The sequence below is a fragment of the Rattus norvegicus genome, chromosome 7 (assembly GCF_036323735.1).
Source record: "Rattus norvegicus strain BN/NHsdMcwi chromosome 7, GRCr8, whole genome shotgun sequence".
NCBI lineage: Eukaryota > Metazoa > Chordata > Mammalia > Rodentia > Muridae > Rattus > Rattus norvegicus.
Window position 1 is genome coordinate 17,324,586 of NC_086025.1, and position 27,889 is coordinate 17,352,474.

The 27,889-nt window shown below is 45.2% G+C and overlaps 1 protein-coding gene and 1 pseudogene across 10 annotated transcripts in view; both read right to left on the reverse strand.

Moving 5' to 3' along the window:
- Positions 1 to 4,867: 4,867 nt before the first annotated feature.
- Positions 4,868 to 27,889, reverse strand: part of LOC134479830 (putative sperm motility kinase W) — a 56,175-nt gene continuing 33,153 nt past the window's right edge. The window contains exons 2-15 of one of the 10 annotated variants that reach the window (XM_063264512.1): positions 21,296 to 23,243; positions 15,072 to 17,457; positions 14,767 to 14,967; positions 14,488 to 14,628; positions 14,011 to 14,206; positions 13,654 to 13,782; positions 13,452 to 13,566; positions 12,495 to 12,648; positions 11,409 to 11,446; positions 10,645 to 10,816; positions 9,995 to 10,202; positions 9,721 to 9,923; positions 5,531 to 5,705; positions 4,868 to 5,368 (exon numbers count right to left, since the gene is read on the reverse strand). In XM_063264512.1, coding sequence (XP_063120582.1) covers positions 21,299 to 22,780 — 1,482 coding nt within the window. In that variant the 5' untranslated portion in view covers positions 22,781 to 23,243 and the 3' untranslated portion in view covers positions 4,868 to 5,368; positions 5,531 to 5,705; positions 9,721 to 9,923; ... (9 more) ...; positions 15,072 to 17,457; positions 21,296 to 21,298. Of the gene's footprint in view, positions 5,369 to 5,530; positions 5,706 to 9,720; positions 10,817 to 11,408; positions 11,447 to 12,494; positions 12,649 to 13,451; positions 13,567 to 13,653; positions 13,783 to 14,010; positions 14,207 to 14,467; positions 14,629 to 14,766; positions 17,458 to 21,295; positions 23,244 to 27,889 lie in introns of all 10 variants that reach the window. The other 9 variants (XM_063264511.1, XM_063264510.1, XM_063264509.1 and 6 more) reach the window with 9 other exon arrangements.
- LOC134479829 (nucleolar RNA helicase 2-like) lies at positions 23,379 to 27,661 on the reverse strand (annotated as a pseudogene).

The following is a 27,889-nucleotide window of genomic DNA, read 5'->3' on the forward strand; positions in this document are numbered from 1 at the left end:
ATATTAGGAGAAAAAGCTTGGAATACCAAAGATACAGCTACCAGACCATGTGAAGCTCAAAAGGAAGGGGGATTAATGTATGGATTCTTCATTCCTACATAGAAGGGGTAACAAAATAATCACAGGAGGTAGAGAGAGGTATGCACTTCAGAGCGAGAGGGAGGGGGTGGGGAAAAGGGGAGCAGGATCAGGTGTGAAAAGCGACAGGGAGACATACAGAGGATCAGAAAATTACAAGAATGTGTGCAGCAACGCGGAGTGGGGAACTAGGGTAGCCACCAGAAAGTTGAGATTCTAGCAAAGCAAGAGGCTCCCAGGACACATGGGGATCACATTAGTTGAAATACCCAACAGTGGGTTGCAAGATCCTGTAGAGAGCATATCCAGAGTTTAGGCATGGTTTGCGCCTCAGGCATGGGGCCACCCACTCATCTCAAAAATATTAACATGGAATTAATTGTTCCTATCTGAAGGAAATGCAGGGAGAAAGAATGGATCAGAGCCCTGTGTTCCTTAAGTACATTGCAGGGATCCCTGCCCCTAGTTGAGAACACTGTCCTGTATCAAGGTTGAACTGCAGATACATGCCACAGAGCTATTCCACCTAAGTCTGGGGTACTCATCCAATGGGTTCACAGGAGCTCCATACTGAAGTATGCACATGGAGTCAATTATGAGAAGGAGTGACTCAAGGGCTGCTGATGTCCAAATGCCTGACCCAGCTCTGGCTTCACCTTAGAAAATCTGTATTTCTGGAGCCTCAGGTAACCAGATATTAGCCATGCTGGTCATTGTTTTGGCTCATAGGCATCTCCAATGGCTAGGACTATGTATCGCCTCTCTCTTCAACTACCTACTGTTCATTAGTCTGAAATGAGATGATAAACTCAACAGCAAAGGACACTGAAGTACCTATAGGCTTTGACTCAATGAATAAATGTCAGCCTGCTTGATCCATGAAAGCAAGAGCTTCTAGTTCTACATCTTCCTTTCCTTTGCTCCTTAAGACGTCATGACCAAGGCAAGAAATTTGTAAAAGATAGTGTGTGATTCAGACTCACGTTTACAGAACTAGTACATTGTGGTACAGCAAAGGAACAGTTGAGAGCTCTCTGGGCCACAAGCTGGAGGCAGATTGGAAATCACTGGGAATGACTTGGGCTTTTGAAATCTATAAAACGAACCCTAGGGACACAGCTCTTCTCCAAGAAGCACTGCCTTATCCTTCTGAAACAGGTTTACCCACTAGGAACCAAATACTGAATCACATGGTTCTATGGGCACCAAACCCCTAAAGAGATCCTTAGCATCATCAGAAGGAAGGAAAAGGCCCTGACGCAAAAGTCTAGACCAACACTGTGGAGATGTGCTGAGGGCACTGTCCATTTCATGTTCACATGGAGCATTTTTGCAGAAGTTATAAGGGAAAAGGAACACCATGTATATAAGTCTGTAGTCTGGGTTAGGGTTTCATCCCTATTGTCCAGGGAGCTGTTTTTTTTGCATCCAAAGGACTCCTATGTACCAGTCTTGGTTTAATTTCTAGTCTATGTGTCAGGATTTTCCCTGGACCTGTCAGCAGAGGCCAAGGAAAGTACTCAACCTCGCTGCATGGCCAGCCTCTTCAGAAGGACAAACCTCAGGAGTAATCATAGCTCCCTGGGCTTGACATTGTAACATTAGCCTGCCCTGGCCTTGCAGGGACCTGACAGGCATAATCCTACCACCCTGGAAACACAGAGGAGCATCAGTACATTTGTCTCGATATTGCTGTTCTCCAAAAGTAAGAGCATCCAAATTTAATGTTCACATTCCACGCCGTGATGACATCTGTATTTTATTTTAATCTTTGAATGCTCCTCCTGGGAAAAGATTCTTGCCACATCTGTGAAGAACATGACCAGAAAGTATCTGAACAGAACCTAACATCAAATAATGCCCCCAAATAAAGCCCAAACCACTTATTAAATGCAGGAAACACTGGACACTTACTAGAGCAGTAAGGAGTGGACCAGTTCTGAGAGGGGAAGACAAGAGATATAGTGGCCAAAATCAGTAGGCATAGTGTCTAATGTTTATGACCCAAGGTTAGAGTGAGGAATGGATGGAGACCCACAAATCAGTGTCAGGAAAATAAACAGACCAAGGGTAAGAGAAAGCAAATAAGACACATTGCATGCACAAGTGCATTCACAGAAGCTTGCACACACACACACACACACACACACACACACACACACACACACACACAGAGAGAGAGAGGGAGAGAGAGAGTGAGTCTGTGTGTGTGTGTGTGTGTGTGTGTGTGTGTGTGTGTGTGTAAACAGGACATTAATGAGGTGTCATTCTGCCTGGTTCCTTTTCTGAGCTATAGTGAACAGTGCAACAATGATGCTGCATGTCTGAGTATCCCTGCATCACATCGATGGATCAGACAGCTGTCCTATTTTACTCGTTCTGAGGGACAAAATGGCTGGCAGCCAGTGGGGTGGCCCCAGTTCCACTTCCCACTATCAGTGTGTAAGCAACCATGATTCTCCCTGTCCCACCCATCGTTTGTTGACCTTGGTTTCCTTGTTACCTGTCATGGTGGACAGGGCACAGGTCACATAAAGCACTTTAAATTCCTCTTCCAGGATGATGAGGATGGGGAACACTTGTTTAAGTATCTACCTTTGAGGGTCTTCTTTGGAGGACCATGTCTTTAGTTTTCTAGCCCCTGTATTCATTTGATGACAGGGTTGGTGTGTGTGTGTGTGTGTGTGTGTGTGTGTGTGTGTGTGTGTGTGTGTGCATGTGTGTGTGTGTGTGTCCACATGCGCACTCACGTGTGTAGTTTTATGTGGGTCAGTGGTGTCTGCCACAAGACAGAAGAGCTGGCACGGATGAAATAGGTTTAAAAAATTCCAGGAATTCTCCTAATTGAAAAGTGTAGGCATTAGTTACAACTCAGGCCTACTGGTCTCAGAACAAGTGACATGACATTTCACCAGGATGATGATGTCACTTAGGACAACACCTGAGATCCTCCCCCCTGCAAATGAAGCATCCTAACTTCTCAGATTGAGCCAAAGGGCAGCCTTCTTCCCTGGATCTCACCTCACCTCACCCCATGATGTTTTGAAGTTCCCTGTTCACAAGGAAAAAGGTCCATGAGTTATTTCACCGAGAATCGTGAGAGCATCCATTTACTGGGCTGCAATTCTCCCAGGAAGAGTTTTCTCTTAGGAAGTGTTCCTTACTGGATCTTGGTACCATCCAGCAGTCTGGGTTTGAGGTTTCACTGCAGGTTCTTAGCATGCTACCGAAGATTCTGTTGGCTATTAATTGCACACTATATCCTGCCCCTGACTTAGTGACCCTGGCTCTGGTCCTGGGGTTCCATATAATGTGTAAAACAATCACTGGACAAGCACTGTCAAGTCAGGGGCCAACCTCCTGGCCTATGTCAGCTTTGATAGACTTTTCTTTGTGGTGTAACCCATGTGTGTCCTCTTGAGCAGCTCTCAGGTCAGTCTTAAGTGCATCTCAGGGTGTGAACTCAGGATGCAGTCTTAGGGTGACTTTGAGGTCCATGCTCAGCACCCTGGTGCTCTTCACCACCACAGAGGAAGGGACTGACCAGGAAATAGGCAGCAGAAGGGTTGAGTAAGAGGCCTGGCTTAGATGAATCCCAGAGTATCATTCTTGATAAGACTCCCGGACTGACAGGTTTATTTTGGCTTCTAGGAGCAGGAAATTCAAGGTTAAATATTTCCCTGATACACTATGGGAATGGTCAGAAGTCCAGGCCTAGGGATCTGATCTCCTGTCCCTAGTCCAGCACATAGGTAGGAGGAGAATACATTCTTGCATGCCCTGTCTTTAACGTGAACAAAGACCATGTGATTTCGGGAACCAAGGCAGTTGCCTCATGATGCTTGTGACTTGCAAGAGAAAGAAGCAACTAGAGCCAAGGTACAGATGGAGGCTGAGGCAGGCCCTGCTTTGGTTCTGCTTCAGTCAGAGCAAGAAAGCCCATCAGTCCAGCTGTGTGGCTACATAGGTCATGATACCTGGCACTTGATCTCAGTGTGTGTCCTACACTTCTGCTAGCTTGTCAGCCATCCTGTGTGGTACTCAACCAATCCTGTATATTCCAGAGACTTCCCCTATGCCCTTGGTGTGCCAGTTCCTATAAGGACAAGCTATCTTGTGGCTGTTCTGTTGTGGTGCAAGATGTCATGTAAAGGACTTTCCTCTTGCGAGAATTGAATCATCTGGTCCCGGTCACATTCCTGATCTGAATCCTCCATACAGAGGCAGATGTGCTCTTTCAGACTGGTAGCTGACACCTAGCCTGCTTTGGGCCATGAATTCAATCACACACTCCCTCCTGTGTTCCTCTTCCTTTCATTCTAGATGTAGAGTGTGGTGTGATGTCAGTATCTCCTAGAACCACCCATGACACCACCCTAGGGCCACTGTACTGCTCTGCTGCCCTGCACTAGTATCCTACTAATGGTGACATCCTATGGAGTTTGACAGAGAGCATGGCAGTCACAGCACTATGGGTCATGGAGGCCATGATATGTCAATAAGAGTCTCCAATGGTCATTTCAGTGAATGGCAGCTCCCAAATTCTAACGGTGGAATCCCTGAATGATTCCACGTAGGTGTAGTGTTGCTGAGTCCTGGACCTTTAAATAAATCTGTAAGATTCTCATGTCAGACACCTTGTCCTTGTATTAATTTCTGAGTGTTATCTGTACTGCTTTGAGCTGTGGGTTTCTGAATTTGTAGGGGAGAATCTTGAAAATATCAGGCTCTGAGCCTTGTTCCCAGTCAAACAAGTTTTAAAAGGGCCAATAACCACACAGGACAGAACTTCAGTTTTAATGGTAACTGTGAGTCCAGTCTATTTCTAGCCCCTTAAAGGGGTAAAAATCTTTCTTGGACTATATGTCAAGTGAGATAGCATAAGGACCCAACACTTCCAAAATCAGGACTTGCAAAGTTATACAAAGGAATGTATGAAAAAAGGCCTGTGGATACCTGGGCACAAGATTCGTGAATCTGCTATCCACAGACACAAGTTTCACAATCATAGTCCTAGTTGCAATAGCATCAGCCACAGGCTTCTCCTGTGGAGTGGGGCCTTCTTCATCATCTAGGCTTCAGACGTAACCTTTGACCTGAGTCTGTCAGACCCTCTGTAGGCTGGAATGTCCAAGGAGACTTTGGTCCTTGCACCTTTATCCCGTGCACAAATGCTTTCAAATATTTCTTAAAGATGTGACTTGGCCTTAGATTGGCCAGGCTTCTTGGATGTAGTCCATCTTCTAGGCCTGGGCTCATCAGGTAGAACAATCTCTTCAGTATCAAGAAGCTGAATGTGGAGAACAAAAGGAAGGAGATTGTGTAAATGGAGGGAATATTTTTTCAGAAGATATGTTCCCAGCTCTTTCCCAATAATTTTTGAACATACCAGACATTCTAGCACTCTACCAATGAATAAGAAAACCCTCATTGCCATTCCTGTCCCTCTAACCTGATGTCTGAAGGATCAGAAGCTCTGAAATGTTAGCCAAGGGGATATGCAAGAGCTGAAGGAGTCAGACAGGGAGCTTGTGTGTGCTCTATCCACTGTGTCAGCAGCAGCCTTCTTTTTTTGTGGAAAGAGTTGATTTCTGCCATGCTGCCTGTCCAGAGGCTTTCTAGATATCCTGTAGAAAATGTCAGGGTCAAGCACTCAGTAATTCTGTTGTTGGTTGCCCAATTTTATTCTGCATGGCCCATACTAGGGAACAACATGACATCTCCAGGTCTTTGTTCTCTTCCATACAATGGGGTAAAAACTGGAAACAACCTGTCAGGGGTGTCCTCAAGTATACATCAAATGCCCGGTCACTTGTGGACAGACCATGACTGGGGATCAAGTTTTACAAAACTTTGAGAATGGGTGAGCACAGAGAACATGAAGATCCTGGGTACTGAGGGAGAGAGACACAACTACACCTTCAGGGACCTACGCCGAGTTATAGAAAGCATCACCTGTGCTATCAATGTACAGAAGACAAGCAAGGAGACCCACTGCACATCCTGCAGTGATATGACCAAGATTCCCCCTGGAGACTCAAAAGCTCAAGGTCTTCGACACAAATATAAACACAACCAGCGGTGAAGATGATGGACAAAGGGTTCCTTCTCCATAGCTGAAAAATGTCTAAATGGTACTTCTGAAGAATGCCCAGTCTACTGTGCACAGCCCAACAGTCATACAACAGAGTTTATATTTTAATGTTACTGTGTGCTCTCTATTTCCTGGTCTCATAGGAGCATCATGAAAATGTAGGGACACATTGCAGATATGCCACTGTCCAGAGTTTTCTTCGCAGAGCAGTACCTTGCTAAAGACACAAGCAGAGCCCTAATGACCCAAAAAACTCCAGTATACTTCTTATGCCTTTTGTGCAAATGTGGGGGAGGAGGGTAAAATAAATTTTCTGGGCACTTACTTAACAAACAAAGGGTCTAGATCACCTTATTATACTTGATAAAAGTCGCCTGGAATCTGCTCATCATGAACCAGAAGAGACTCTTTTGTCCAATGACTGACAGATCTCTACTCTCCACCAAGATTGGCTTATGAGGGCCCAAAGATGTCATTGCCATCCAAGGATGATCTACTTTCTGGAAAATGAATTCTCAGAGATGGACGGAAGGTTTATACATGATGATAAATGTTGGGAAGAAGTCTGGAGGGATCACATGACTTGGTAATGCCACAGACAGGGCTCAAAATGGAGGCACACAGTGGTCTACAAAACAGTATCTGTTGAGAATCCTAACTCATCCACCATCCCATAAAGAGAAACTTATCACATACTAGACTGTGCCTTGATCAGAACCAGTTTGGTCCAAGATGAAAACCTGTGAGAGAGTAGTGAGGAGAAAGCCAGCTAAGCATCCAGTTCTCATTGTGCACTGCCACCCACAGTAGAGCAGTGTACACATAAAGCTTGACCAGTGATTCCAGACTGTGGGTACCTGTCCTGCCTCACTCTGCTGAAGTACCTTGAACTCAGGAAAACCCCACAACTCACTCAGCTTCTACTTAGGGCATATGCCAGCCGACCCCTCATTGCAACATCATCCAAATTTTGTAATGTACCAGATTATGGGAAGGCTGGTACTTCAAAAAAAGAACATGACATAGTCTTAGAGACAGCAAGGACACATGACAGATAAGGAGGATAAAACCCTAAAAGATGACAGTTACCAACAATAAAAGGATCATTTATGACATCTAGTAGGACCATCTATCTTTACACAGTTGTGGGAATGCCAAAGGCTTTTAGTAGATTTGTCTTTCAGTACTGCACTATAACTGTATGGACTCTGCCTTGCTATGCCTTAGCCCAGCCTTTTAAAAAGGACTATTTAGGCTCCACACTAACAAATGAGTTCTCCAAATTTTAAGCACCATCTTGAGCATCGCATATTTGAACACATCACTGAGAATTTGAGACTATTTCACAACTTTTTTCTTTGCCCTCGTCAGTCTCATGTCTTCGAGTTTCCTTGACAATTAAGCCCATGAGCACAACATTGCAAGTGGTCTTTTGAACTGCTTCTTGCAAGCTATGTTAAACTGACTGCACATCAGACAATACAAGTGAGAGGGTCTTCACAGCAACCATCTGAGAAAAATGACATAGTCTGCCTGCCTAAAGCAGCAGGGTCATTGCTAAGAACCAGAAGGAGACATCCCCAGGAATCACTGGCCAGATGCGACAGAGCCAATCTTGGGGGTTTGATAACTAGTGGGGTTGGAGCAGTGGTTCAGGAATATAATGGCTTAGAAAAACAGCATTTACTGTTTGTGAATACATCTTGTATGTAGAGTTTTATGTTGATTTTCATTAATGTTCATATGTACCAAACAATAGTAAAAGCATTTAATGGCATTATGAAGAGCACATGGCATTTCAGGATGCAACCTCCAAAAAAAGTGGTAGTACCAAGCCAGATTGAGTCCACCCTTGAGACTGGGAAAGCTTAGAGTACAGCATAGCATTCTGTGAACCCAGAGAGCATGGTTGCAATGTAGCCACAATGTCAGCAAATGGAGGCACAGCAACATTAGAGACCACACTGACCTGTATCCCAGTGGCTGCCTATGTTAAACTCAGAGGATCCTGGGATTTCCAGGGACCAGAAAGAATCAGATATGTGATCCACAATTTCTTCTTGGGACAGAAGAAATTGACAACCCTGCTCACATCTATGGGAGAAGGAGCCCACCTCTCCCCCGAGTTTTAAATAGACAGAAGCCTCTGCTATGAAGAGTATGGGGCATTGCCCCTTTAGAGACATCCCAATGTCATTGCTTCATGTCCCGAGAGGATATGTTGATCACAAAGGTCAGCTTGCAGTCATGGTCTCCCTCTATTTTGGTCTTAATAGCTAAATTCTCTGAGGATCATCATGAGAGGATATGTCACCTCTGCATTCCCTTCAAGTGCCAGCTCATCATCTGGACCTCAGAGAATTGAGAGATGGATTAAGTGCTCTAATTAGTTTGGAGGTGAGATCTGGGCCATGTCCGGAAAGAATGGGGTGTGAGTTACTGTCTTTTGCAATGGATGGAATTGCTGCTTTGGCTCACCTCAAAAGGCCAAGGACATGATGGAGAAGCTGTGAAGACTTACATGGTGGAAGGATATCCTGAGATATCATTCCCTTGTCTACTATACAAGGAAACCATACAGAAGGAAGAAGATGTCCACATGGCTCACAGTAAAGCCTGCTGTGACAGGCCTAGTTGTGAAGTGAAGTGGGCTCATTCTAGAGTTGTTAGGAAACAGGGCATGGCTGACATCTGCCCATGTTACACAAGAACGAAGCCTGCTGTGACAAGTCTAAATGTGCAGTAAAGCAGGCTTACTCTAGAATTGTTAGGACACTGGGCATGACCAAGAACTTTCCCTGTTACACAAAGAGGGTGGTATGAGTTGGAAGATATCGAGACTGTGTCAAAGTGATGGCTGTGAGAATGACTGAAATGGCTGTGTCTGGGGAGGAGACTGTTTTCAAAATAAGCCAGGAGGGAAGGAAAGATCCTGAGTCTGTGGCCTGTCAAGCAGGGACTCAAATGTGGCCCTTTCCTGTGAGACTTGATGAGTTTCACTGTTGTTGGGGCAGTCACTGTCAGGAGAGACCTCAGAAGGGCCTTGGTTTCCCCTTCACACAAGGACACAGTGTATTACTTAACTCAGTCATGGACAGACATGGGTACATTTACCAAGACACAACCAATACCCTGTCCTTCCATATATCAATAATTTAGAATCATTGAGTTATTATTCTAGTCAGTATCTAACTCACACTTGCATCACATAGGATAAAGATGTACAGGGAACATCCCTTAAAACAGTTGTAGGGAGAGTGGTGGCACTTGTCATTTGCAACAATGTTTCCAACCTCACTTGCTTAGGATGTGGTACAATCAAAGAATCTGCTCTAAGTACAGGGACCTCAGACTGCTCGTAACAGTTTCTTTTTACATGAAATAGATACATGTCCTCCATGCCTCCTGAGAACAGAACCCCAGGACATCAGCTATGTGTGGTATGAGAGGCAGAACTGAGCTCCACTTTGTACCCTCTCCTCTCAGAGTTGTTTGGAATCCCAGTATCTCAGCAGCAAAGACTAGGTTTCCTAAGATGATCATCTTACCTTCATCTAATAGATGAGGTCCACAGTGATGGTCAATTCTAATTGCAAGGGGAGACTATGGAAAGACCATAAGAATGGCAATCTCAATCTTGTCCTTCAGATTTGTGGAGAACCTCTGAGAGCCTCATGTCAACAGTCATCCTAACTGTAACACCTTCACTCATCTTCTGGGAGGTAGGAGTATATAGATTTCTTAGTGATGCCTAGAAGACAGAATTGGAAGCGTTATGGTGTTAGCCCTCAGACCCGTTTCTTTCTGTGGACTCCCTTCTACCTTGTTGTCCTCATCTCAGAGGCACATTGATCCTTGAACAGATTGTTGGTTATTTACAGTAGATGGAGGTCCCAGCGAAAAGTCACGTGTTTTTCAAAACATCATTTATCCATCTCAAACTCTCTGTCACAGTCAGAGCTTGGCCTTCACTCTTTTGACACTTGCTCCAACTTCTTCACTGAGTGCAGCACACTAGAATAGGCATGACCTTTGGAGAGATGTGGTATATTAAATGTTAAAGGTGGAGATGGAAGACAGAAAACCCAACATGGGTCAAGATCATGTGAGAAAGTCCCGCCCTTTGCTTTCTGGACTCCCAACTTCTACAGAAGTTGTGAATGATACTAACAAGAAAGGAATGAAAACAAGTCCTGTTCTAAGCTTTAAGTTCCTTCTCACCACTGAGTTAAGATTGGGTTACTGGCTTGGACTTCTCACAGGTAAATAAGAGCACATTGTGTATGGGCTCTGGGTACCTTCGTGTGGGCTTACACATCATAAAGTGTTATAGATGGAATAACTTACCCATAGAAAATTCTGGCAAAATAAAGGTAGAAAGAACAGTGGCAAATAACGTACTATGCTAAGAGTCGATATGACTTAACATTAGAGAACTAATCTGGGATATTGAGGATCTCCAAATCTACAACCAAGACAACTCCAGTAGACAGAGAAGATTGTGTTGTTGCGACGGGTATCCAAAGAAGGAGAACAGCACATCTGTGGGCCAATGCCTTGGCTCCTACTCCCGAGTCCAGTCAAGTATTTCTCCAGCATGTACTGGCACAGCCTCAGATCCTTCAGGTTCTTCACCTACAAAAGCTTTTCCAATAATAGGTAGTAGAGTTCAGTTACTAGGTCCTTTATGAGTTTGAGAAAGACCTCACTTGAGTTAAACTTTGACCTTCACAGGCTCTCCAGGAAATATACATGCTACCTGCCTCCACATGCATGGATACACACACACACACACACACACACACACACACACACACACACAGAGAGAGAGAGAGAGAGAGAGAGAGAGAGAGAGAGAGAGAGAGAGAGAGATAGAGCAAGGGAGAGACAGATTGATAGACAAAGAGGCAGCTAAGCAGTAAGAAAGAGAACAGGAGAGAGTCAGAAACAGATGCCAAGAATGAGAAAAAGACAGAACAAAAGATATAAAATCTAGAGAAGAGATAGAAGAGACACTACAGACAGGATGTAGGGGAGAGTGAATAGGTAAATGAGAAAATATGTAAATAATTTAAAATGCTTTGCAGGGCTACATGTTCTCAGTGCCCACACCATCTGTTTAAATTAGGGTAAAGTATATAAGCATCATACATACGTAGTAGCACTGATTTGGACTTACTCTAAGAAGCACAATCTAGCTGCCATAAATGCCATGAAAGCCCGACAAGTTGCTAACCTTTATTGGTGGGAGGGGCTCCACAACTGTCAAAAGACCTGGCAGAGGAAACAGAAAAAGAAAAAGATCAACCTGAAGGACACCAAGTCTGCTGTGAAATTTTTATCTCTGCCTAGAAAGTACTAGTCAATGACACAGTACATACATCATAGTGTTGAGCTGATGGCTGAATGGAAACACTGTCAGGTATAATATGGGGAGAAACTGAGAAGGCCAGAAAGGACACTCTACAAGATGTCAGCTTTGACCCTAGGTAAAATGAGAAGCTAAAGCCTCTAGTCACATATCTGACAGTTTTCAATGTTGAGCAGCGAGGTGGCCACTGGGAGAAATTCATGATCTTTAATTATAACTGTCAATTAGTACAGGAAACGTGACCTGGAAGGAGACTCTTCACAAAGGAATCCTCTAGATGATCCTTCTCCTGTGAGCAAGTCTGTAGAGAATCGATTTTATGATCTTAAATGACATGGGAAGTAACAAGAATTTTAGCAGTGCCACTCCCTAGTCTTAGGGAAAGACTTCATAAGAGCAGAGGCCTTTAGATGAGCACTAGCAAGCAAGCCTACATGCATGCATTAATTTCTCACACTCCTGCCTGTGGATAGAACATGGGTAGCCCCTTTGTAGTGCCTTAGCTACACTGTGCTAATGCAGTATACCAGGAAGTGTTAAGTCACTGGATTGAAATAAAACTAAAAATATTTTGTTTCAGATAATCACACTGACACTTAAAAACAACAACTCAGACAACAGTGGAAGTTATCTGGTGGTTCTCTTAGTCAAATTTATCAAACTGTAGCTACCAACTCTTGCTCGGTAGGACCAGGTGGACATGGCTTCATTCTCTATGAATGTCTGATCTCCATTCATATTCTAAGAAAACCAAGAGAAGAAGGCACTCTGCAACAGCTGGATACACAGATTTCCCACATTTAAGGAATAACCAATAACACAAAACGCCATCGCATTTGCTCTTGGACCTTTCCCAAGCCCTAACCAGCAGAAGAACTCTAGATCTTGGCACTGAAATGGATGACCTATATGACACTTGATGGTGGCAACCAGGGAAGGAAGGGGCCATACCATGTTGACCAGATATCCACACTGCAGATGCTTGTGACGATGCAGATGAGGTTGCTTGACACATTGTTGGTGCCCTCCTGTCTGCAGACAGAGGCTTTTGTTTGGCCTGCCTGGTAGCCATATTGAGCAACTTCTTGTGGGAAAGCACCAGGATCTGCAAGGGACAATTGAGAGTATGGAATACCATGGGATGATAAGGACAGCGTCCCCACTACTTCTTCACATAATGACACTGTACTGAGACTCTGGAGAGAAGATGTGTAAATAGAGGAGAGGGTGAGCATCCCAGGAAGACAGTCACAGGGTTCAAGTGCCCAGAAGTAGAGGACAGCAGAGGGTAGAACTTTAGAGGATATTCCCATGTTCCTACACAATCAGGTCAGTTCTGGTATTGAGTATTTAGTTCTAGTATTTAGAAAAGAATTAGAAAAGATAGAATCAAAGAAAAGTGTTTTTCTGTGCTGATAACTAATCACAAATTCTATAGTGCTGAAGGATACAGGGATGACTGGATCCAGTAGCCCCATCTTGTGCTGCTTCTAGGCATTACAGAAGGCCAGCTATTCATCACACTGTGTTAGTCAGATTCCCGTTTTACAGCACTAAGCACCCTCTATAGAAAAGGAAGCTGGATCCCAGAAGTCAATCAGAGTGGGAGAACGGTCCTGAAGTGGTAGGCAGGACTGCAAACTGACCAGTGAATATCTGAGTGTTCAGGGAGAGCATTCATAACCTATGATGTTCAAAGAGTGAGGAGAAATCTGCCCACACCAAAGATCCTGAAGGGTCTCTTCATGGGACACGCCACCCAGGGAGCCCTCAGTCTCTATCAGCACTTCAGGGCTCTATTCATGCTAGGCCTACTAATTTGATGCTGTAACTAAAGGAACTTTGGGAAGTGGGTTGAGATCAATCACATAGTGAGAAATCCACATGGGACCTCCCCATCTTCCTCACCTGGTCTTTCCTTTGAAGTGTAGACACGGTCCTCTCTGAGACAGAATGTTCCAGGAGATTGTAAAGTGTATTTTTCCCATATTGAACTAGATTTTTAAATCAATAGCAGCAGTACCTACAATTGCAGTTCAAAATCAGAGGTCAAGTGGTTTTGCCTTCACTGAGAGATCAGGTCCAGACTTTCAGGTCAGACTCTGCTCACCAGTGACAAACAGGGAAAGACTTTGGTGCACAGCCTCGGGATTTGGGCTTCAGGCTGTGTTGCTTCAGTCAGAAAAGCATCATGGCCCTCGACTGCTTCATTGGATGTCAGAGTCATAGTTGGTGATATCTAAAAAGAGGACAGGGAAAGAATGTAAGAGAACAAAGGATTGAGCTAGGTCATTCCACCTGTAACAACCCAGTGTGTTATTTGTATAGCTAAGAAAATTCCTGGACAGTAAGAGTGTGTGCTGAGGGAGACTGAGTGTCTGCATGGGAGATAAAGCCAACTACAGTGCTGGTGTACAACCAAGGTTCAGGATTACCTCTGGTGACAGTTTTTATCTGCACTCCTTACCGGCTTAGAAACTGACATGCAAAATCAACGATGGTTAGCCACGTGCAGCAACATGGCCTGTTGTTTCTGGGATTCCTACACTGTCTCTATCAGGATGGCCTCCTCATCTTCTGACAATCCCACCACCAGCACAACAGTAGTGCACACTTCAGGCCTTTGGCAGGTGGCAATACCCAACACTCCCAGGGTCTGTGATCTGTGTGGAGAACAGCATTTCACTAAGAGATGAAACACAATAAATTTCCTTTTAGGGTGTCCATAAATATCTATCACAGTATCAAAGACACTCGTCAGGTCCAGTCATTCATGATGGCTGCCTGTCACATGGCTGCCATAGCCTTCCTTCTCATGCCTTCTTTCTCTCCAGGCTCAGTTCGACAGAGCTGTCTTCTCAGGGACAGTGTTTCCCAACAACCTGCACAAGGATGCGAACTGACAGTTTTATTACTGTTTTTACCTGTTTTGATGCAGACTTACCTCACCACCTCTGTCTTCCTGGATGTCCTGGACTCTGCCAGAGTGTCAGCTCCTTGGGCACAGCTTGTTTGTCACACTAATGCCACTGGGATCTGGCTTCTCCTGAGAGCCTTACACGTCACAATGCTTACTGAATGGCAACTGACAAAAGGACAGATGACACCAATTCACATAGACAGTTTACAAGCTGTGCTCACATCTAGAGTGAATCTACATCCTTACTCCTTGTTGGTAAGAATGACAGGACTGTGAAGAGAGCAATGGCTTCCATGATAGTACCTGAGGACTGGAGCAGGCAAAGTCCAGGACGTGAGGAACAGGTTGCATAGCAAAAACGTGGAACCCAGCTTTCTCAGACATCCCACAATTTGAACACCATCCCAAGTAAAAGCAGTGGTAGTGGTCAATGGTCCAGAGCCAGTGACTAACCTACAGAGGCCATCCTCTGTGCTCTTCAAGTCTCACGACTGGGAAGCAAAGCTGGGGAAGAGTCAGGGAGAAGTTGTTGTCATTGGCTAGCAGGGCTGTCACTAGGAAGACACCAGAATAGAATGAAGGTCTGAACAGGGCCTCAGGGATTATACCATGTAGCTTCCAGGTACAGTTTGGCCCCACATCACTTTTGCCTGCAGCCTCCCACGGTCACATTCCTCCTCTGCTTTCTGTTTCCTTGGTGACAGAAGGCTAGGTCTCCTACATGCACAACCATCATATGAGCTTGAAGGGCAGAACAACCTTGTCAAGGATACATGGGCTGAAAGAGGAGATGGTGACAACATTGCAGCTTGAACTGAAGGCAAACAGATCCAGCTACACTGTTCATGTCCAAGTTCACTCATACAGGCATTAGAGTGTTCAGCAGCCTCCCTTGTCTTCAGGCTCCACATCATGGCACCCTGTGTTCTATATGTACTCGGGCGTTCCTCTTGTATCTTTTTGTCCTAATGAGGACAAACTTCATTCCTTAGACCCCAGAGTCCATCCAATGTACTGTACATTCTCGCACACTGAAGTCCTCCAGAGCTGGATTCTGGACAGAATTCCTGGAGAGGCCTCAGAAATCTCTGTACAGTCTTGGCTTCTGATCACCAGAATATTAATTTGATTGGATCAGGGTTCCAAATGTCTGTTTTCTTCTCTTGACTCAGTTGAAGAGTATGGGGAATAGAATTAGCAGAGTGTTCCAGGCAGTTTAAGAAGTCTGTAGGAGCTAACCTGTTCAAGCTCCCTTAAAAGACAATGACAATGGAAAGGAGGAGGCCTCCTTGGCTTTCCTGTCTGCAGGGTTTCTCAACAGGGTTTCTCAGGAGTGACCTTCACTGATAAAGGTTATGTTTGGTTTAGCAGGAGGTGACCCGTGGGGCTCCTGATGGGGTTACAGGTCACCAGAACACCTGTCTCTTTATCCATCATAACTTTTGGCCTCTAGTGGTTTGGCAGTGTCCCTTGCTCTCAGAAAGTGTTCTAGTACTTGCAGACAGTATGTTTCACAGTGATTCAGGCCTTTGATGTTCTCTTTCAAACTGGGTGCCCTTCAAGAGTTCAACATATGTGCATGCTCGGGGCCTCTTCCTTCCTGATGAAATTCTCCACTCAGGAAAGATTCTGGTACAGGCAGACATCCTATTTCACAGTCTTTCGAGCTCAGAGGTTCTCTCAGAAACAGCATGACTTTTAAGTGGTCAGGATATATACACTATTTTTCTCATGTGGACAGATGTCCACATAGACAAGACTATTTCATTTCCTGGGTAATTACACAGAGTGAGGGATCTTTCTGTGCACCCCAGAAACTTACTACTCCCCTCTTCTGGTCAGATGCATCGTCCATCCAAACCTGGTGGATTCCTGCATGCTGGTGTTGATTCATATCCAGAAGGAACACTCAGCTCTCACCCTTGCAGTCCACCTCCTTTGAGGCCTGAGCATCTTAGTCAGTATTAAAAGGGAATTCAATTTTTTTTTGCACCCAGCATCCTACTCTCATAGTCCTCATGTCCTTAGTGTTCCCGCAGCGACATTAGCACAGTGTTGGGGCAGGCAGGTTGGTTCATATGGAGACAGGGGAATCCTCACATTATTGTTAAGGGCAGAATGGCACTGTTAGGTAGTCTATTGGCTCAAGTGCTTCTGCCGTAGATATGGACAAACACAGCTGCTCAGCCCATCCTGCAGCTGTCACAGGATTTCCAGAGACTGTCCATCCTGAAGGTCCATACAGACAAATGAGGACATGGAGGTTCAGATGGACTTTTCATATGTGTTCCATGAATTGCGGAACAAGATTCAGATCAGAGCATGGGAAGGAAAGGTCTTCATCCAGATAGGAGATAGAAGGAATTGGAGAATGAAGATAAACGAGGACCAGCTTATGTATCCTATCAGAATGAGTGTTATTTGGTCTTGAGGTACAGGGATCGAAGGCTTCTCACATCTTCTCACCTGATTTCAGATGGTTTGGGTGGCTACCAAAGAGGCCCTGTTCTTGTGAATCAAGTTTGTGTGGATAATCCTCTATCATTATGTACATACTTCATTAGGGGATAGGCTGTTGTTTTACTGTTTGGGCGTACGGAACTAAAGTGTGGGAACCAGTCTCTCCCTGGTCTACAGATGCTGGTGTCCATTCTTGGCAGATGCTCCACAGTGATAGAGGAATCACAGAGCTCTGGACATTGGTGTTCTTCTGAGATGCAGGGAGACTTTGAGGGGGCCCATTAGATAGTTGACCATTTTTCCTCTGCCAGGCATAGATCATCACTATAGATTTCATATGGATACTTGTCCCTGCGAACAGCAGTCTCAGTTTTTCCTGCATACCTTGCTCAGGTAGGAGGATTTTAGTTTGTGTTTTCAGTCCAGTGTTGCTAATTTGAGTTGGGATCCTTAGCAACAATGAGCCACTGTCCTTGTACTCAGGAATCCATGACTATCCTGGCCTCAAATGCACCATTATCTGCAGGAGGGAAGCTGAAGGAGGGAAAGAAATTAGTTGTGAGGGGGACTTCAACCCAGGTTTCCAGGACAATGACAGAATAATCCTTTCTCAGAACCTCCGACTGAATGAGACCTCCCTTTGTAGATTATAACTAGGGGAACTGCGAAAGCACTCAGGAGGGAAGGACACTAGAGCAAGTGCAGAGAAGGGAGAAGTTATGGATCCTTTCCCTTTTCCTGAATGACTAAAGACTGCACTTGAGAGAGCCAGAGGCCATTAAGAACTGCTAAGGCCATTGACTGCTGGATGTCAGGATGTTGTGTATCAGGAAGCTAATGGATCAGCATGTCCTTTAGGGTGAGAGGGAAGAGTCCACATGTGTTGTTGGGCTTTGTCTCATGCTGACTCTGGGATACAGAGAGTGCAGACACTCTATGTACTGTCTGAATTTAGGTTCCAGAGGGAATCTATTGACCATCATCTGCAGATAAACACAGCAGCTACAAATCATAGAACTTAAACAAATGGAGGATAGAATTGATGAGGAGATGGTGAGTGGCTGAGACACCTAATAGATACCCGAGTGAAAGTGTGAAATAAGACAAATTCAAGTTTTCCACAGATCCAAGTGACCCGGACAAGTGCACACCCTGATGTGACTGACATGCCAGAAAGGGATTGCCCCTCCCCATATGGGTTGGACACTTTCCTGGAAATTTGGTCAACTTTAGGCCATTGGGATGGAAATATTTGTTTATATTATGCCACTGCCTAATTGTCCACTGCATTTATAGTACATTTTCTTGATTAATGACTAAGTGTGTAGGGATGTATGAATGGTAGCTCATCTGGCAGTAGGAAAGAGGTCAAGGAAATCATTGTGAAGAAGCCAGTAAAGAGCACCAGTCATGACCTCTATTCTTGTTTCTGCCTCTAAATATCTACCTTCAGTTACTATGACTTCCCTCATTATATTTACATACATCAGTTTTAAATTACACAACAGTTTCCTCCACAGCCAAGCAAGACCCACTGCTCTCTGTTCCTGGCAGCAATGAAGACAAAAACATTTGGTGAACACTTGTTGGACTGTGGCTCCAGCTCAGGGCAGCCTAATCCCAGAAGATTCATAGTAGCTTCCTAACTTATTGAAAATTCTCAGCTGGAGAAATCTAAGGAGACCATGGATAGATGGTGAAACGTGAGAGAAAAAGCCAAGTCAGTATAACTGGGCCGCTTTTCAGCTATACTTTAGAGTAGAAAGATATTTCTATGACACTGAAAATGTTGTCTTGAGGTTATGGAGCCATTGATTTGGATGGGAAGCACGAACACACACACACACACACACACACACACACACACACACACACACACACACAGAGATCCATAGAGGTGCCTGGTGACACTTTTTACTTAGAACCACCACTGAGTTTGAAACGCCTACAGGTGCATGTGAAGGAAGGTTGGGGCCTCTAGACTCTGGGATGCCACCATGAGCCCCATTTCTATTTGACTCTGTTCTTTTCCTCTGTTCTCTTCACTATCTTATCCTTTCCAATCCTTAGGACTCAGGAGAGTGCACCCCTCAGGTCTTTTCCATGTGTGGACCTTCAAGACTGAGAGAGCCTGAAAGTCAAGAGGAATTTCAGGAGTTTTCACCTAAAGGAGAAACTTACAGTTTATTCTTAAGTGACTCAAAACACCGCACTATCAGAAAAAGACACCATCATATGCATCATATACAGAGATTGATGCTGGCTGTAGGTCACACAGCTTCCACCATGGCCCTCTGTGCCTTCTATTAGTTTCTTCCAGGGTCTCTCCTGCTGTAACTCTCACAAAAGTGTCTCTTCTGATGCCCTGGACTACCATGCATGCTCTTTTGTCTCTTACCAAGTTAGTTGTTTTCATGCAGAACTACACCATCATTTTTGTCTTCCTGATTTTCCTGGATTCTGCCAGGTTATCTGCTGCTTGGGGACAGATAGGTCTTCAGGCCTAAAGATCCCTGGACCCAGGAGTGAGTGAAGGCTTGGGACAGAGCACATTTTTATTCAATGACTTCTGACTGGATAACTGATCATAGCATGACACAGAGTAAACCCAGAGCACAGGATTGAATCTCAGATCTCATTTTGACACTGGAAGACTTGTTCCAGTTAGGAAAGAATGACGTGAGGCCTATGAAAGAAGACTTAACTTTAGCAATGAACTGGACACACAGATGCTGTAGGGGAAGAACTTGAACATGCTCTGCCCAGAATGCAAAGAGCAAGCTGGATGGCTAGGACATTGAACCCTAACCATGACGAAGAGCCCACACCCCATGGAGCCAAAATCCCATGGAAATGCAGGGACATATGTCATGAGGCTAACCTCTGACAAATGAGGAGAGTCCCAGCTCCAGGCTCTTCAGATGTGGAAGAGGACTGAGTGTCAGAAAGATGGCAAATGCTTAGGGAGCAACCCTTCTAGTTTCCCAGGCTTAGCCGCTTTGAGGTTCACTCACAAGTTTTGCATCTTTCTTGGACACAGTGAGAGAGATGCGCTGGGTGCCTACTCTTATCCTTCCCACAGAAGAGCAGGTCACACAAGCCGAGTGATCTCCATGATAGAAGCACTGTGTATTATTCTCTAAATCTCCGTGTGGCATCCTTCAGCCCAGCACTGAGACTCATACTAGACATGGTAGACAGAAGCCTGGATTTTCCAAAGCTGGAGCACTTTTGGAATGTGCTTCACGATCACATCGTGGAGGCACTTAAGCTCTCACACCTGAAGCCCACTTCCCATGTCCCTCAAGTCTACTGCTGTCTGCTGCATACAGTGCCCCAAGCCTACTACAGTAGATTCTCAAGAGGATGGCTAGTTCAAAGAAATTCGAGCTTTAGAGTGAGACCTCAGTGAGTTTGGTTTGTATGAAATACTGGGAAGGTGTGTCCTAGGTATGTAGCACATGTGGGAACGTGAATAGATGTCACTTTGAATGCCCAGTGGCCTGATCAGGAGCTGACCAAGCCAGCACATGCACTGCAGCTTAGGGAAAGCAGCAAGAACAGAGTTGTGGACTGAAACTTCCCATTTCTGCTCCTTGTGAACTATGGAGCAGGCATTTGCTGTACTCACAGGGAACATAGGTCTCCTTGTTGGTAGCATACCAAATGATGGGAGGAAAAGAAACCTAGGAGCCCATGGGTCTGTGTCCCGGGACATTCAGTTTGAGGTTTAGTTGCCTTGAGCCTGGTAGCAAGGAAGATCCCCTACCAGCTATTCAGCCCTGGTTAGTAGATGGTAAGTAAGACTATCATGACACTATACGTCCAATCTCTGAATGCCAGATTGGAACTTCTGGTGACACTGACCCCTCTCTGCTGCATGCAGGATACATAAGAACTGGGTATCCACAGCTGAATCCCAATGTATTCATTCAAGCAGCATTGTCAGACCTCACAGGACTCAGTACACTCCGCCTGTCCAGTTCAATTGTAGGGAGACATGGAGGTGGCCCCTTAGTACTTTGACCACTGTCACTCTGCCAGGCACTAGGTCCCTAAGCAGAATCTCTATCTGAATATGTTCCCCATAGAGAACAGCCTTATATGCACCCTTTCAGACTGGCTGTACCCACAATCACTTGCTGATTATTGCTAGTTTGTTTACATCAGCACCACCTAGGAATTCTCTAAAAAAATTTCTTCCTCAGATGGTACGGAAATGAGCATGGTTTTATCCAGCTGGAGTAGACATACTTCTCCCCAACCCAAGAGACCCCATGTATACTCTTCTGATATTTCCAGTGAGAATACATGAGTAAAGACAGAGACAATAAAATTCAGAGTGGAGATGCACCCTCCCACATTAGCTTACCTTTTATATGGTACTGCTTGCTGCCTTTTTCAGGGGGGCCACTCTCTTGGAGGATCTATGCTGGGGTTTTTTCTTTGGAGCCCGAGGGAGGCAGCAAAGTCTTGAGAGACAGTCCCTGATTCCTTTGCGGAGTCTCTTAAACCATCCCATCGTCTGAGGGGGAGATGACGTATTCATCTCAATGTCCTGCTTATGTGGCAGGATTATTTCAACTCCCAACATGTTGTTGTAGACGCATGGGGAAGCCACAGGTCTTGAGTGGAGGGCACGGGTAGAAGTGCTTCTCTGCTTCTTAGGATAGTATACCGCAATGGGAGGCATGGAGACACACCTGCCCATATTGAGTCCTGATAGAATCAGGTCAAGAGGATTCTGTTCCCTTGAGGGCTGTCTGTGGAGGAGGCCAAAGTTGGGCTCACTGGCCCTTCTCCTGAGAGGAAGGCCAAAGATAGAGGGATGTGCTGGTGATGGGGGTGGCGGAGGGCACGGATCCCCAGGCTTGGTTTGAGTGATAGATGCAAGATCATACCCTTCGCTTACATGATTTTTTAAGCTCAAATATGCCCCCATTGGCTCATCGTATCTTTTCTTTTGGAGGGATTCCAAGATGTCCTTGGCATTATACCCCATGCCACACAGCATTTCTATAATTTTGTAATCTGGGTCAGTCATTGTCGGGATTTTAAACTCGCATTTCTTGATCCATGGGTGATTTTCAATTTCCTCTATAGAGGGCCTCATTTCTGGGGAAACCGTGAAGATTTGATGTATCAGGTTTTCGAGTTGCCCAGACAGGTGATGTGGAACGGTATAGGTCCCCGTTGTAATCTTTTGCTCAATCTCATTGATGGTGTTTCCTCTGAATGGAAAGTAGCCAGTGGTGATGAAATATAGGAGTACGCCCAAACTCCACACATCAGAACTCTTGCCATCATATGGCTGCCGTAATACCAGTTCAGGGGCATTAAAGCCCCTGGTTCCACAGTGCCTACTCAGTAATGTACCAGGTCTGCATTTGACTGCCAGGCCAAAGTCGATCAGCTTAACATTGCCCTCTCCATCTATCAGTATATTCTGTGGCTTGATGTCGCGATGGACAATGTCCAGACTATGGCAATGTCTTATGGCAGATACGATCTGTCCGAACATTTTCTTCGCCTTTTCTTCTGGCAGCGGACCCTCCTCACTTATTAGTTCTACTAAGTTGCCTCCTGGAGCATATTGTAAAATAAAATGAATCTGGTTCGCTGTAACCAGGATCTGGAAGAGGGAAATTATATTTGGATGGTGCAGTAACTCCAAAGTGGTCATTTCGGACAGAATTGCCCTGATGGTCTTCTTGCTGATCTCTACCGTTTTGATGGCAACCAGGGCCTGTGTTCTCCGGTGCCAGGCCAATTTCACACTGCCATATGAACCCTGGCCAAGAAAGAATGCCACCCTATACTGACTGCCCAACGTCTTTTTAATAGAAGTGATGTCCATCCCTGTGATCTGGTGAACACAGGTTGCGAGTTACAATAACCAGTCAACTAACAAAATACACAGCTATCAAGGAGTCCCACAGGTCAACGTTAACCCGCTCCCTGGTCCTTATGGACAAATTCAACAGGTTGGCCCACTGTCTTATACAGAGGACACTCATTCTTACATCACAGTGGTTCTTTGTGAGGTCACAGCATGAAATGCACCAAACAGACAAGGCTGTAAACCATAGTGGCTGTCTCCACTCTGGGCCTCAGGGAACTTTCCATTCTTGTGAAAAGGAAACTAGCCTCTCTGAGCTTCTTTCAGCAGATCAAAGAGTCAGTATTTACTGTTTAGCAATTACAGGCAGTACTGTGCTGCACAGGGAAGTGCATTAAAGCTTCAACCTGGTGTTGGGGATTTAGCTCAGTGGTAGAGTGCTTGCATAGGAAGTGCAAGGCCCTGGGTTCGGTCCCCAGCTCTGAAAAAAAAGAAAAAAAAAGCTGTAACCTAAGAGAGACTTTGATCACCTCTCCAGCTGCTCTATTGGCCCCTGAGGCTCTGGTTAGAGGAGCAGCACCTGGGAAGTGCATTGAGGGTCCAATATCAGATCGATTATTTTGTCCTCCTCACATTATGTATGCATTCATTCGTTCATTCATTCATTCATCCATCCATTCCTATTTCTTTCCAAAAGTAAGACAGAATGACGGTTACTCAGACAGTTCAGAAGCCTCTCTGCAAGGAAGGGGAGCTGGTAAATCATCTAAAAGGAATGAAGCACTGGGGACTTGAGAGCAGGAGGGACCCTGAGGTGCCCATTGTGAAGAGTTTCTTCTTGGCTCTACTCACTGACCCAATACTTTAGTATAAACTCCACTTCTGGCCTTTGATTGTGGATCTGGTACCTTTTGTTGTCACCTCTTGGTCATTGTCCTCTGAAGTTTCTACTTCCTCCTTGCTGTCCCTGCCCTGATCCAGGAAGTTCCTGCTTCCACCCTGCTGTCCCATGAAATCACCATGGCTGCCATCTGCTGCCCCTGCCCCCTTGATATCTTTCTGGGGGTCCTTTCAGCTCTGGCTCCTCAGTGGCCACGGTGAGCTGCCAGCATCTCCAACCGTGCCACTTCACCTGTGTTTCTGTGTCTGCTTCAGTGCAGACATCAAAACAAACTTCCAGTTTTCCTTTGAGGAAGACCATCCCCTTTATTTTGGCATCGATGTTCTTGCCTAGCTGCTCCTCAAGTTCCTTCCAAGCATAGCTCAGTTGGACATCTCAACAAAGCACTGCAGTTACATGGTCTCAAAGGCTGCTGGGCAGTGGATCAGGGAGCACTGGTCGACCGATGTGGCCCCTGATCTGTGGAGATAGAGCAGCTACCAGGTCTCTACAGCTCCTTTCTCCTCAGTCAGCGTCTCAGCTGACCGCTTGAAATGGCCAACGGCAGTGAGGGCAGAGTCCAATAGTCTGATGGCATCTTTGCTGGAGGCTTTCATTATTTGTTTCAGAAGGAAGACCTATTCGTTCAAATTTAGTGCTGGCTTTCCGCTCCACCTGGGGTAACTGGTACTCTTCTTTGGTAAAAGCAGTTCAAACCCCTATCCTTCCAGCTCTGCCTCTTCTTCTTGAAAGATCAAAGACTCCATTTCCATTGGTGTACATCTATGAACAACCAGGTCACCCTCGGGGATGTCTAACCCACTTGCAGCCAGTAAACCCACAAAATTGCCATTTCAGCACCTTTCAGGGTGATTTCCTTTTGCTTCTGCAGAATGTCCCCATGTAAGGACTGGGCATTCCTGCTTTATGCATGTGTTTTGTGACAGCTCCTGCCACTGTTCGTGGATTCACAGAAGTTGAACATGTCCCCTTGAGGACCACTGTAGCCTCGGAACACATCCCCACTCACCACTGTCCTCTCTGTCTCCTGTGCTCCACAGTTAATGCTGCTTTCTGAGTCTTTTCCCAATCAGGTCCACCCGTTCATACGTAGGTTTTGTATATTTTTAGCAACTTTAAATACCCAATGAGACCATGTTGCAGAGAAAAAGCAATGTTTGGGGGTTGCCTTCAAAATCGTTATTGTATGCTATACATAAAATTTCTTCCACTTGATCTTCAAAACCAGTATCTAACATCTGGTCATCTTCATCCAGGACAACATGTTAAAGTTTGGTGAGATCTAGCTTGCCATTCTGCAAGTGATCCTCAATATGAGCTGGGGTCCCAACCAGGATATCAATCCCACTCTGCACTTGTTCTCGTTTAACACCATAGGGAGTTTCACCATAAAAAACACTGATAGCTTTTATCGATGTCACTGAAGTCTTTGGTCATTTGATTTGCTAATTCTCTTGTAGGTGCAGCACTAGTATCTGATTGGCTTGGCCTCTCTTCCTCTCTTGAAGTCCACCTTTAAGTTACCCAATCAAAGGGACGGCAAAGGAGAAGGTCTTCCTGCTTACTGTCCATGCCTGGGCAATGAAGTCTGTCTCACTGTATACATGACGGAATGTCTTGGTTTTTAGAAAAAACGGGAAGTAAACCCCTCAAGCTTTGAGCTTTGAGAAGCTTGACAGTCTCTTCGGGTATGGGAAAATTAGAGAGAATCCTTTCTTCTCCATGAGTATTTCCTTTTCTATCTCATTACTATTTTCTTCCCCAGGAGCATCCCTGGAGTTGGAGTTTGGTTCGGAATGGGAGAGGACATTCTTGAGCCTGGGCTGTTCTCTCCCTTGTCTCATTAACTTCTTTCCCTTTCTTCTTCTCCTTGGGCTTGGGCATGTCTGCCTCTGCTTCAGAAACTTCCTGGTTTTTGTCTCTGTTTTATTTTTTTCCCATTGGCTGTTTTCTTCTCAAGGGACTCCTTTTCTTCTGGGATGTTTTGCTTTTACAAGCATTGTGGTCTTGAGGCTCATCCTCCTTCTTGGCCTTGTTGGATTTAGCAGAACACACATCAACTTCAGAAGGCCCTTTCTCTTTCACTGTTTTTGCTTTGGAGGAACAAGTCTTTTCCATTCCTTTCGTTGCTTCTTCTGTCTTCGATTTTGGCTTCTCCTTTCTACTTTTCCTCCTGCTTGCGTTGGCAGCATCTCCTCTTTCAGAGAACAGAGGAGTTGTGGTCATCAAAGTCCTTCAACATAGACAGGAGAACAAAAGGTGACTTTGCGATGCTGGAGTTTATGCAGAAAGATGTCTAGCCATGAAACAACACGAGAGCAAGGTGCATTCTCGGTTCTTTCCCAGGCCATATCACTTAAGTTCCAGCTGCTGGACCTTGGAGATAAGCACATCCAGATGAACACTAGGAGTTCAGCTTCAGCTTGTTTGGGAGCAACAGGACTTCTCAGTGAATATCTCTTTGGTGGCTCCAGGTGGAAAAGTCAGACCCCTTTATTTGTACCTCATGCAACATGGGATCTGAAGAGGTAGAATGCTTCCTCCCTAGGTATATGCACACTGGTACAAGACTGACATGCTGTCATGTTTGTCAAGGAAAAGGTGTGTGTGCCTTTGCCTGTTTAAGAGGACAATGCTTCTGGTAGCTTTTCATAGGGATCCTCTAACTTGTTGACTTGGCATGATTTGAATTCTCCCAGGTCCTCAATCTACGAAGTGTTGATATAAGCCACTGGTCAGGGGATTGCCTATTGCTCCCTCCATGTTGTTAATACCAAGGCTTTTTTAAAAAAGTCTAAGCCATAAGACCCTGTCTTTTAAAGCCTTTTGCTGGGAGACCTAGTCTTTTCCCACCAGATGTTCTAAATCCCAAGACAACAACTCAGGTAGAGCAGGTGCTGATGGGATATTCCAAGTATGAGATGGTTGTGAGCCTGGATCCAGAGATCTACTGTGCCTGTCACCTTGAAACAGTTTCATGACTCACAGACACCTGGTGTGGTTCACCCCAATAGGGCTGCACTCACTCAGAAGGCCATCTTACAGGGGCTTTGTTCTAATCTATTTTTGAGCAGAGTCTGAGTGAAGAGTTTACCCTCTTTGAAGACTTGGGCTTGTAGGTATTCTATCCACATGTCTGCAAGGGCTCAGTGGATTGGGCTCTACCTGCTAAGGCATCCATAGGGTCAGTAACCATATGGACTTCTTGGGCTTTGTCTTCTTTTGCTAGATTATTTGGAAAACATGTCCATCTGTCTCTGTATATAGAGAAGTAGGAAGCCATGATTTGCTTTGTATTCTGGTCTTCACCCTGGCTTGGATCCTTAACCTAAAGCAACCATTCCAAGTGGTAACTCCATAGTGACATCCAGGGGGTCATGAAAGTTGGAGAAGGGATAGGACACAGATTAGTGGTTGAGAATGTATTCTCAGAACTCAAGAGGGCATCTCATACCCCCAGACTCATTCTTACCATAGTGCCTAGGTCTGGTTTAGCTTTCATTCTCGATACAAGATGCTGTCTCAGCAGGAACTTTGTGCCCTTTCTGAGGTAAGACCCACCTGCCTTGTGGGGAGCCTTCTTTTATGAATGCCTGACTGTCCGGTAGAGTCAATCAGACCGGGGTCTACTAGCAGATTTCCTGATTTGCTGATACATGGAAGGTTATGAGGGACACACTTGAAGCTCATGTTGAGGGGATCAATGTTTGTTAATGTTAGAGGAAGGAACAGAAAGGAATAGGTGAGCCTTGAGATGCTAAGTAATATTTAATATATATAAGGCATTGTCTCTGTGGGCTTGGAACTTTGTTTCCCATGATTCTATAAACTATTGTCAAGTCCAGGAGAACCTGGAGACTCGTGTAGTATGGACTGAGCAGCCCTAACCATTTTGTTCTTTGTTTAATTTCTTTTATTTATTCTATTCATTCACATGTCAAATGCTATCTCACATCCAGGTTACCCTTCCATAATCCCCATCCCACATCTGCCCTCACAGCCCTCTGCTATGTCTATATGTAGGTGCTCGCCCACCCCCCCACCCCCTCCCACTTCTCCGGTTTCTCCCTGTGCTGGGGGAATCAAACCTCTAGAAGACCAAGGGGCTACCCTCCCATTGCTGTCAGGCAATTCTCTTCTCTAATAAATAGATATTTGGAGCTATGGATCCCTCCCTGTACACACCGTGTTCAGTGATTAAGACTCTGGGGCTTCTGGGTTGTTAG